General features: G+C 39.9%; 1 protein-coding gene across 2 annotated transcripts in view; it reads left to right on the top strand.

Annotated features, from left to right (window-relative positions):
* Positions 1–12703, top strand: part of Pka-C3 (Protein kinase, cAMP-dependent, catalytic subunit 3) — a 66361-nt gene that overhangs the window by 30669 nt on the left and 22989 nt on the right. Inside the window, exons 2-3 of one of the 2 annotated variants that reach the window (XM_089740247.1) lie at positions 5993–6813; positions 11371–11539. In XM_089740247.1, the coding sequence (XP_089596373.1) occupies positions 6081–6813; positions 11371–11539 (902 nt within the window). In that variant the 5' untranslated portion in view covers positions 5993–6080. The remainder of the gene's footprint in view (positions 1–5992; positions 6814–11370; positions 11540–12703) is intronic. The other variant, XM_028187871.2, reaches the window with a different exon arrangement.

Genomic DNA, 12703 nt, shown 5'->3' with positions numbered 1-12703 from the left:
AATACGTGAAGCAGAAACTTTGTACCCCTTTTTACGGTAATTGCGCGGACGGAGGAGGGTGAAATTTCTCACACTTATAGGGAATATAGAGAGGGAGTACAGAATACTTTTCTTTTTTAAATTATGCATAAAAATATCATAAAATCAGTAAAGAAAACATTACACACACTACCATGTATTTGACACACACGCGTGTATCGCGCGCGTTTTTAAAGTCTGTGGTTAAATTGAGAATATATTAATATTGTTTGTCTTTAATATTATTTGTCTATAGCATGGTCTTGGTGAAATCTGTGACTATAGAGGTATAATAATAGTCTTTGACAATAAAACCATAATAGTGTACAAATTTACAGTTTTAATTAATTATTTATAGTTGATTTCGACTACATTGGTACCACTAGTCTATTTAAAATTATGAACTGTATTTATTAACAGCTCATTTTTATAAAATCGAGTATCTATTCCACATGTGAAAGAGTTCAATTGATTTTTACAAAAGAGAAGAACGGTGTTGTTTAAAAAAAATATACGTTATTTTAATTATTGTTTACTTCGGTACGTCTAAAGCTTGTTTTATGAAAATTATTAAGCGACTGACTACTTTTTATCAAGCATGTTCATAAGTTACATCTTCTCTTGCAATAACTAGGTACTGTAACTCGAATCAAAATTAACTAAAAACCAAAATTGTTTGTAATCCTATACTGTGTTTTAAAATTATGTAGTAGTGGTATGCCAGTCGAAATTCGATCATAATTCATAGATACATAAGTGTTATTGTTATTTAAAATTTGCACGTGGTATCCCTTATGCATGATGATTTGAATTGAATATTACGGGTAGTGCATTTTTAATTAAAATATTTTCACGAATTTAACACAAAGAATAGAATGTTATCGGAACTCAGAAGATTTAAATCGATTATGACTCGCACAGTTCGTGTTTCTCAATAGCATTACCTACTCGAGACTAAAATCTTATCTGTTGCGAAAATGATTTGATCGAGCGCATACAGTTTGACGTTTACAAGTGCAAAACTATACACTTTATCTAAATTTATCTAGGGAAAGATTGTCCATTTTTTGCTATTGAAATTTATATATAAAAAACAAACTACTATTTCTTTACTTAAACACGATTAGTCACAGCAAAAACGTGATCTACAACTATATTATACCGACAAAAAGAACTGGCTTTATTAACCAAGGTTTTGTTATTAATCCTAGATTGCAACGAGCTTTGTCTCTTTGGATCGAATCCGAAGGTGATTGTTACTGAAAGAGCCCATGCGGTGCAACTATCCCTATGTTACACTGGGTTTTTTAATACATCAATGGTTACACTACATTTATTAATAAGGCCGTCTATGTTTACCTCAAGTAATAAATCAAATAAGAGTGCGAAGTCACATGTAAGATAGCAGTCATAAATCAGTTTCTTACGTAAATATTGTACTTACAAGGAACTAACAAATTTCTATAGATAGTCTATATATATATATGTTTATATATATTTATGAAAAGATAAAGAGCTAATATTATCAGTCAGTGTGTTTGATTTTATTATTGATTTAAATAGGTGGACGAGTTTAAAGCCCATTTGCTTGCGGAAACTCATAGATATTACATTTTGATGATTGAGTCAGGGCATGTTGACTTCCTGTGAGGAGGCAGTCTCTTCCCGGCGATGGTCACGGGGCGACCTGAGGGGGTCGAGGCTGCGCCGCACGCTACGGTCACTCTAGCTGGCACCAGGAGGATGGGACGACGCGTCGTCGGCAGCGGATCTGGAGTCTGATCGGGTTCTGACCCCGGGCGGATATCGGACGTTCGCTCTAGGCACGTCTACCCCGCGCGTCCCCTAGGTACTGGGACCTCGCAGGAGGTTCGGCCTGTGGCCCGAAAAAAAGGGCATGTTGACTTGTAAGATTTTGTATTCTTTGTTCTGTCTTCGTATGTGCTCCAGTTTGTATCGTACTAGTAGGGTTATTATTAATGTGCAATGGAAACTTCAAGATCAAATTAATTCATAACAAATGTTCCACATTTATATGCCGTTATTGATTGCCAAACATCTCTCACAAAGATATTAATTCAGACCAGGTTTCGCTCCCCGACGCTATGTAATAAAAGCAATAGTAATCATGTAATATCAGATGAACCCAGACCTCACTGCCCGCTAGGGTTAGTAAATACTCTTTTAAAAGGCATATTAAATTAATAAATTTCAAAATAAAACGACTAATCGACTAATGATCCTAGATGTTTGTCCTGATTGAACAATTTATTTATTCACTGGGTAATTGGCATGAACGTATGTTTATTTCAGTGAATCTTTTACAATACAATATTCTGTTTAAATTTTTCATTCATGCTCATTTTTATAGTTCATATATAGGCATTATAGGCAAAGACAAAACAGTTAAGTACCACTCTTCCTTTATTTGTCAACCGATTTTCTTTTTTAATTTAAATATGTATCTATTGAAGAACTGTAGGTAGAGTTAACACTAAAATATTTTAGGGCCTTGTCAGTTTTTTTTTCAAAAGGTCTACGTCAAGATAAAACACAATATAAAAAAAAATCTAAAATCTTAAAGTATCCGTGATAATGGTCGATATTCGATCATTGGGCGATCACTAGTTATCTTAAACTGATAAATGTCTGCCCTGAGAAAAAGTTTATCGTAGGTATTCATAACTTTTATTCTATGAAATGTCCTTGTTCTTTGTAATATGACCTTGCTGGTCTATTAGATTGTCACCTTGTCTATTACGTGCTTTGTACAGAAGGTACGATTCCCCATCTTAATTAGTTTCTTCGTTAAATAGATTTGAAATTCGGCTCTATACTTGATATTATATTTCTTGCAGTTTAAAATGGTAGGTCAGCTTATGTAGGTTGTTGTTGATTCTGAAATATATTATGTATTAGTGATTTTATTCTGAAATCTGGCACGCGTCATTGTAGTGAGATAAAATAAAACCTACATAAGTCTTAATCTTATTTTATAAATATTTCCAGTTTACATTCCATTTCTGCTAAAGTTTTATGTTTTATACTGTATAAGATGATTGTGCCGGTACTGGCAGATCTAATGTGTACAATTCATCGGTGTTGTAATGTATAATGAACACATATTGCTTTATCATCATAATATAGATATTGATTGACCTTCTGGCCTAAATATAATACGTAGGTAAATTGTGTTTTAGCTCATACTATTTTTATCTTCAAACTTGTGTAACGTTTTCATTTCTGAACAAACAGATTAATTTGGTTCCTCTTTCTGTGTGGAATGTCAAATAAAGATATTTAGTAATTAAATTGAGATTTTATGTAAATATTCTGCTTAATTTGCCACATTTTAACGTTTCCCCTCCTTTCATAAATTTCTCTAGTGTCTGAGAAAGAAATATGTTTTATTAAGAAAAGAAAAGAATTATGTTTACTTTATTTCGTGTACCTATTTAGTTTAATATATTGTAAGGAATACCCTACAAAAAGGGTATAAAACCGGCGCGCAGCTCCGTCACCCGCGCATTTGTCGGTTGACATTCATCGAGAGAACATCGTTCAAAGACTTTAAGTGTTAATTTAGGAAACACGAATTTTATAATAATGTTGAAGGTAAAGTGCCTATAAATAGCAACGCCTTTGCTCGAAACATTCATTCGATCGGCGGCGTTCGTGAGAGAGGGTGGTCGTGGACATGGTGTGCGTGAGTCATTGTTTTAAGTCTCTGTAAACGTGTGCTAATTGTTATTTTTTTTAATGGTTTTTCTTCTGATTCCTAATATCAGAATTGGGATAAAGAACTCAAAGCCCACAGACAACAGGTGATTCACAACTACCCGTACTATATTTTGTTACTTTCGTTTTCGTGTTTTTACGTATATTTCCTGGTGTATAGTCATTTTAAAGTGCGTGTGTGTGTATTTACACCTAAATAATGCCGCGAAGTACGTCACGTGGACGTTCTCGGCATCGTCAAAATGGCTCGCGTAATCGAGACTTCTCCCGCTCTCGTGATAATCATTTACGGGACCGCTACCGCCATAGATTGCGTTCGTATTAGCGTGATACTCGCTCGAGCAGCAACGATCGTGTGTTGCACGATAGGTCGCGCGATTCACGCAGTATTTCATATCGATCTAGTCGATCACGCAGCGCGTTATATCGTTTGAAACGAAGTGACCGTAGGTCGCGACGCTCGCGTCGATCTCGTTATGTATCTCGAGCCCGCGATCACTCACAAAGGGCGTCGCGTCGTGGTGTTCATAGCAATCATGACCGTGACTTAAATACGCACACCCCTCCGCTGCGATCGCAAACCCCGACACCAGGTGTGATGGAGACCATTCACACACATTCCCTTGCCACACACGCTACACTTGATAAATCTAGCCTCGCGGACCGGGGACGTGTGTCGGACTCAGCCCTGCGCGGTTCAGAGACCCCCTCGCTTGCTCAAGCGATTATCGATGCCGTAAAGGCAGTCCAGCTTATAAGATCACAGAATTATTTTGTAATATTAACAATATCGAGCCGTGGTATGAGAAGGTGGACCGTGCAAAGGATTTAAACGGGTGGACCGACCATAAGACTCTGTCACATGTGGCAAATTGCTTAAAGGGAAACGCAAAGGTGTGGCTAGGTGAATGGGTTCCTTCTGATAGAACTTGGAACTTTAATAGTGATACGGGGCATAATGGGCCCTCAGGTTAGAGCCGCGAACGCTAATCTACTCACGATTTGATTTCATTTTTGGTGGAGGTCCGGCTAGGCCGAGTCCTTGTTGGGTTCAGGTTAGTTGTCACCAGTGACGCATAATACCCAACAAGTAGACGGGACTATGTTGGCAATAGCAATGGTCAACTCAACTTTTGAGATTACAGCTCATTCTGAACATCACAAAATGCAAGACAACAGACATTCACCCTGCAGCTTCTGGTAGAAAAAACGCCACCACACCTGTGGTGAGGACTCTAATTACTGATGTCACGACTGAGGTGTATCGTTCGAGGTGAGTTCGTCGAGAACTAGGTCGAGGTAGAGCTCATCAATTGGTACCACGAAGTGAAAAGCGATATGATGCTCGCGTGGATGGGCACCGACGAGCAGCAGCCGTTTTTAATGTCGATAATCTTGTTTGGGTAATAACTCACAGTCTACAGGAAAGGTAGATCCGGCAATCCGTGAACCTTACCGAATGGTGAGGATGGTGCCTCACGGGCATTGCCGCCAGCTCGGGCCCCTCGATGAATCCTGCGGCAGTAGCACGCAAGCGACGTGCCGGTAGCTGCGTAATATCGGTCGGCAGGTAAACTTGATTCCGGCATGCGTGGCCCGTATAAGGTTGTCGAAATTCTACCCAGTGGACTCTATCCTACGGCTGCTCAATGGCAGTTATGGCAAAACTACGCAAGCAGCTGCACAATATATGGTGTCGTGGCGGGGCGAGTGGACCCCTGAGACGTGTGCTGCCTTCTTTGAGAGTCAGTAAAGTTAATAATGATCATTGTTCACAGATATACGTATTCCTATGGTGAACCTGAAGGGTGAGCTATAGATGATTGCTCTCTAGTTACGTATCCCTCACTCGGAGTCACGGTGAGATGCCTCAATACGATTGGCCTAGGCTGGCGTATTGAGAAGCCTCGGCACGTTTGAGTATGGTCGGCGTGTCGGGAAGCTTCACACGTTTGAATAAACTCTGCGTGTGGAATGCACTCGTACGTTTTTAATACGATCTTCGTACGAGTGGGTCTGGGACCATTTTACGTATCCCTCACTCGTGTAATTAATTCTACACGGTGAGATGCCTCAATACGATCGGCCTAGACTGGCGTATTGAGAAGCCTCGGCACGTTTGAGTATGGTCGGCGTGCCGGGAAGCTTCACACGTTTGAATACGCTCTGCGTGTGGAATGCACTCGTACGTTTTTAATACGATCTTCGTACGAGTGGGTCTGGGACCATTTTACAGGGATCACTGGTAACCAAATGCAGAAGACACTTAACGAAGGGCGACGCACACTGGCCCTTGGATAATAACAGGAATATGCGCATTAAGGATGATTGCTACTGCGCGCACTGCTCGCGTGCCGCTGGCTGCGCGCGCTCATCTACTTCTGGCGCGCATACTGCGCGCACTGCTCGCGTACCGCTGGCTGCGCGCACTGCTTGCGTGCCGCTGGCTGCGCACACTGCTCGCGTGCCGCTGGCTGCGCGCGCTCATCTACTTCTGGCGCGCATACTGCGCGCACTGCTCGCGTGCCGCTGGCTGCGCGCACTGCTCGCGTGCCGCTGGCTGCGCGCGCTCATCTACTTCTGGCGCGCATACTGCGCGCACTGCTCGCGTGCCGCTGGCTGCGCGCGCTCATCTACTTCTGGCGCGCATACTGCGCGCACTGCTCGCGTGTCGCTGGCTGCGCGCACTGCTCGCGTGCCGTAACTGCGCGCGCTCTCTTACTGCTGGCGTGCATACTGCACGTGTTGCTCGCGTGCCGCTGCCTGCGCGCGCTCATCTACTTCTGGCGTGCATACAGCACGTGTTGCTCGCGTGCAGCTGCTTGCGCGCGCTCGTCTGTTTCTGGCGTGCATACAGCACGTGCTGCTCGCGTGCCGCTGCCTGCGCGCGCTCGCCTGTTTCTGGCGTGCCTATCACACGTGCTGCTCGTGTGCACACTGCACGTGATGCTCGCGAGCCGCCGACTTCCGGTGCCGTACGACTGGCAGTGACGCAGAGGGCGATGTCGCTCGATCTGCGGCCTGCTGCTTCACTCGTTGGGGACTATGATGCCTTTGGTGAGTAGTTCGTTTGCAGTCCTGCTGAGCTACTTATGCGCTCCGCCTGCATTTTCAGGATTATCTATCAGGATGGTCGAGCGGGACGCCCGCCACACGTGGTGCAGCCTCACATCGTGTTTGCAGACTGGAGCTGGGACGGCTGCTTTGTCGAACTTTCGGGAGGCGTGGACCTAACAAGATCTTTCGCACGCTTCCGCATCATCGTTACGAGTGGACCCCAGTTATGTGGTCGAGGACGAACCACAGTCAGGAGAGGCCGTGTAAGGAATACCCTACAAAAAGGGTATAAAACCGGCGCGCAGCTCCGTCACCCGCGCATTTGTCGGTTGACATTCATCGAGAGAACATCGTTCAAAGACTTTAAGTGTTAATTTAGGAAACACGAATTTTATAATAATGTTGAAGGTAAAGTGCCTATAAATAGCAACGCCTTTGCTCGAAACATTCATTCGATCGGCGGCGTTCGTGAGAGAGGGTGGTCGTGGACATGGTGTGCGTGAGTCATTGTTTTAAGTCTCTGTAAACGTGTGCTAATTGTTATTTTTTTTAATGGTTTTTCTTCTGATTCCTAATAATATAATATTTATTTATATATTAGCGCAATACTAAACACCAGCAAAATCTCTGTGAAAACATGATCAGATTATTAGTTACAAAATGGGAAGAGTGGGTGCGTAGAGATAACTTATCGTCACCTTTCTCACAAACCCGCATTGTAACGTGAAGTCGGCGTAGTTAGAAGTCGTTATATGCATATTTTCTTTGGTATCTGAAAATTACATTCACAATTTTATTTAAAAAAAAAGTAATACAATAATTTATCAGCGGGTTAATCATATTTTTGCTTTTTTGGGCTTTAGGATAGCACGCCTTTTTGATAAAAAAAAAATAGTCGCCTTCTTTTGTAATGGCGCACGGGCAAATTTTTATTGGTAGTAAAAGCAAAGTAGTAATGCGTCCCGCCTTCAAGGGTGAAATAATCGTTATATCACACAGTTGAAACCTAGACCTCATGTTTCAAGGCTCCAACAACGCCAGGTAGGTCGGAGCTATTTCATAGATCTATGCCAAAATACCCTTGACCTCCGTTTAAGAGTTGACTGAGTATATATTAAAAATTCATCGGAGTTTTCGGAAGAAAGTTGCAATAATAGCGTATTGTTATGGCGCTACAAAATAAACAAGTCTAGTATGTTAATCAATTTAATTCTCATTTACATTTGAACTAGAATGTCTAAAATTAATGGCGATATTGTGTTTGTGGTGAAGAATTACGATTTTTGTTAAAATAAACTTTCCCATTCAGAAATAAATTTTAATAATTTTACTAATAAGCTTTAACAAATTATGTGTCATAATCGTTAAAGAATCGACTCAAGGCAATGGCAAGAAAAATAATCCTATACTATTTTCATTATGTTTGAGAGAGCCTTGAAAGACACATACATGTCTGTAGAGCTATTTGTCTCGACGTCTTCTCGGCTAAGACGAATTATTCTTTCAACCTTTATTTTTATATCTGGAAAGACGGACATGAAAAATCTTATTGAATTAATATTATTAATAGCTCCAGAGGTTCATCAACCGTATGCCCTTAGCTACAGGTCGTACGTCAGAAAATAACTCAAGTGATTCACATTGAAGTAATTTGGAAACAACTTGGGGCTATGATACGATGCCTATCTGAAAAGGATTAACTATGAATGAAAATTATATTGGGAGCGTCTTTTTGTTGTTCCCACCTAATCGACGGTAGCCTAAGGTGCTCTTTCAGCTACGCTCGGGAGGGTAGGTGAACTCATGGGCTCAACCTGAGAGAATTGCTAACACTGGTCCTTGCAAGAGCAGTGTTTTGTTGAATTTACCATCGGGTCGAAATAACGACTCTTTTTTATTTTTTTTGCTTAGTTGTGTGGACGAGCTTACGGCCCAGGTTGGGTGGGTGTAAGTAGTTACCGGAGCTCTTAGACATCCACAACATAAATGCCGCCACCCACCTTGAGATATGAGTTCTTAGGTCTCAGTTTTTACAGTACAACGGCTGCCCCACCCTTCAAACCGAAACGCATTACTGCTTCACGGCAGAAATAGGCTGGGCGGTAGTATCCACCCGTGTGAACTTACCAGACGTCCTACCACCAGTAATTACACAAATTATAATTTTAACTCACTGAGAAGATCCAGTGAGAGAGATCCGATTAAGATGACGGCGAATCTGCGTTGCCATGTCTTCTGGGTTTGTTATGGAGCTCCCAAAAACGAATACATATATATATCAGTATAGTGTTATTCCTGAGCCCATATCACAAAAATCGACGTCAGAAAAAAAACTCTATAATAAGTTTTTATTGCTACAACAACGCACGCATGCGCTTTGCTATACGTATTTTTAATGCATTTGTGAACTAGCCCTTGGTCCACCTGATGTTAAGTGGTTATCGGAATCAATACACATTTTCAGGACATCGCGCCACATATGCATAACTAATAAATAGGATATATAATATATAGGATATATAATATAATATGATAGTAAAGGATGATACCTGGTAGTGGTAATGATTTCCGGTTGAGCCTGGCCAGCGATCTCACACAAGCAGTGTTTGTACCCACAGTGTTTCTTACTGGTCGCATTGTAAGTCCACTCGGGTAGGTATCACCAACCTGTCAATTTTTGCCGCGAAGCAATCAATTCCAGTCCAGGCGTTACACATAGGCTTCGACCTCTTGTCCAAAAGTGGGTGGTGGTATGTACGCTGTGATATATATGGGCTCTGCAAACACCTTATTACCAGGTAGGATGTGAGCTCGTTTATTCATGTACACATTTTTTTTTAAAAGATTCGGTCAAATGCATTTTATGCTAGGCAGCGGCTTGGCTCTGCCCCTGGCATTGCTGACGTCCATGAGCGACGGTGACCACTTACCGTCAGGTGGGCCGTATGCTCCTCTGCCTACAAAGGCAATAAAAAAAAATGCTTTCAAGACTCTTTAGATTATTCGCATTAAGATACTCGAATTTTAAATGTTTCTCTTATTAGGAAATTCATTTTGTTTCTTCTATTATAATATGAATTAGTTTAATATATTTTGCTGTTTCTAGTTTTAGAGGTTTTATGTTCGACTATATTTTTTTATGAATGCTCACCGATTTCACCGTCATTTATAGATCGATTTAGAAACTATTTTTTTTTTGACTTTGACAGAATGTTGTACACTTTAAGTTGTCCCAAAATTGAGTTATTTTGATGTATTTCACTCTTAAAGTCGATTCTAAACTTTGATAGTTATAATTTTTGGCCTCATCAGTCGTTGCTTCAATGCTTTACTATTTTGAAGGATACAAAATTTATTGTTATATTAGTAACGTTATTATCATCATATTTTTAATTCTTGTTATATTAGTAACGTTATTATCATCATATTTTTAATTCTTGTTATATTAGTAACGTTATTATCATCATATTTTTAATTCTTGTTATATTAGTAAAGTTATTATCATCATATTCTTCTGTCAGTCTTGCTCTGCCGTACGTATTTAGTGACGAAGCCGGCAACTACTTAAAATTTAACGTATCATAAAATTCAGTAATCGTGGGCTCTGTAGTTTTTTAAGAGAGATTGAACGTACATATGTAGTTGATGAATCAACGGGAAGTAAGTACTATTTAATGCTGGAGAAAACGGGATTAGTAATAGATATTTTTCAACGCGTACTACTATTTGAATCCAACGTTACTCGTGTTTAATAATAATTTATAATTAGTTGTCGCCCAGTGGTCGAAATTCGACCATAATTCATTCTAAATTATAAGATTGAACATTATTTTGGTTATATTTTCACATTTCTATAATAATATTTTTTTATTATTTTTTTATTGCATAGATGTGTGGACGAGATCACCTGGTGATAAGTGGTTACTCAGTATAATTACAACGGCTGCCCCACCCTTCGAACCGAAACGCATTACTGCTTCACGGCTGAAATAGCCCGAGTGGTGGTACTTACCTACCCATGCGGACACACAAAAGGTCCTACCACCAGTAATAACGCAAATTATAATTTTGCGGGTTTCACTTTTATTACACGATGTTATTCCTTCACCTGGAAGTCAATCGTGAACATTTGTCAAGTACGTATTTCATTAGAAAAATTGGTATCCGTCTATGGGGTTCGAACAATGTGGCATCGTTATTTACGAATGCACCAGACGTCTTTCTTATCCTTTACGCCACGGCGATGTTCTGTATTTTATTAATATTAAAGACAAACATTATTCTCAATTTGACCACAGACTTTAAAAATAAAGAAAAGAGTATAAATGTATGTCTGTGTGTCAAATACATGGTAGTGTGTGTAATGTTTTTATTATTATTGATTTAATCTATTTTTACGCGTAATTAAAAAAAAAAGCATTCTGCACCTTTCTCTATATTTTGTATATGTGTAGGAAATTTCATATTCCGTCAGCGCAATTTTTGTAAAAAGTATACAAATTTTATGCTTCACATATTAATGTGTAGATAATATATAGATAAATGTATTGTCAACAGGTACGGGCACATTCGGTCGTGTATGCTTGTGTCGCGACAAAGCCGCTGACGAGTATTTGGCGATGAAAATATTGTCCATGGCCGACGTTATTCGTCTCAAGCAAGTCGACCACGTCATGAACGAGAAGAATATACTGGCGGAGATCAATCATCCTTTCATAGTCAACTTGTAAGTACATGAGTACGGGGCTGTGTCCGTCGTCGGATGTAATTACTTCAAAGTTTTGGTGAACATCCAACACGTCTGGACCGAAACAACATGTCCAAAGAATATATTATTATTATTTTCGTCGGATCATAACAAAGCTGTTTACTGAGTGAAATGGCGCGGCGTTTAGATGTTTTAATTAAAAGTGTCCGAGCGCATGTGACGTTTGAGGCACGACAAAGAGTACTCGTGGTAGGCGCCACGCCAATGTTTTTAAGAAATCGTTACGCTAATCCATCATCAGGATGGAGTCCAAGAAAACCGATTTATTACGTTTATTGGGGATAAACTAGACTCAAGTTAAAACCAGTATTACAATTATTACTCATACGTTTGACAAAGAATCACCTTTTTTTTAAAAGGAGTTTTTGAAGGTACGGTTTTCGTAACCACGATAACTGCGCATTCGGGATGTCGTAAATAATATAATATAACATATATCCACAAAGCGAAAACAATAAACCGTAAAAGTGGTTTTAATTACAGTCATACACAAAATATTATGCTTGTAACGACGACTTCTTTAATTCAAATGTCAAAAGAATTCAAATATGTCCAAGTAGTCGTGTTCTTTTGTTTGAAGGGTAAGACAACTGCTATCCAACGTAATTGAGACTTCAACAGTACGTCTCAAGGTGGGTGGGGATTCACGTAGTGAATGACCTTGAACCCATAGACCGCCTTACGTCTATGGGTTCCGTTAAACACTTAACACCAGGTAGACCGTGAGCTTATTCACCCGTCTAATCAATAAAAACATTTTATTTTTTGCGAGTACTGTTTTAATTTCACTCGGCATGAGCTAAATTGTTTTTCGGTATCTGCTAACATAAACAACTTCCGTGTTAGTTTCAGTTGACCCAGCAACCTGCAAAGCGGTTGTAAGCCCCTGTTCTTCATTTCAATGAATTTGTTTAAACCAATATTTCCTTGTCATTGTTTGGATATAAGTAAAGTTGGCGACCATTTCGAACAGGCGTCATTCAGTGCGCTCAAAACTTTGACTCAAATGAGGTGTTGATAATCTCGTCTGTCACTGTTATCGACTGGGATAATTTATTGATTGGCTTACGTACTTACGTATTTAGTTTTTAATTTGTGCATCGTAAAATCATTTTCTTATTA

The sequence above is a fragment of the Bombyx mandarina genome, chromosome 04 (assembly GCF_030267445.1).
Source record: "Bombyx mandarina strain Sakado chromosome 04, ASM3026744v2".
Classification (NCBI taxonomy): domain Eukaryota; kingdom Metazoa; phylum Arthropoda; class Insecta; order Lepidoptera; family Bombycidae; genus Bombyx; species Bombyx mandarina.
This window is presented reverse-complemented; position numbering and strand designations above follow the sequence as displayed.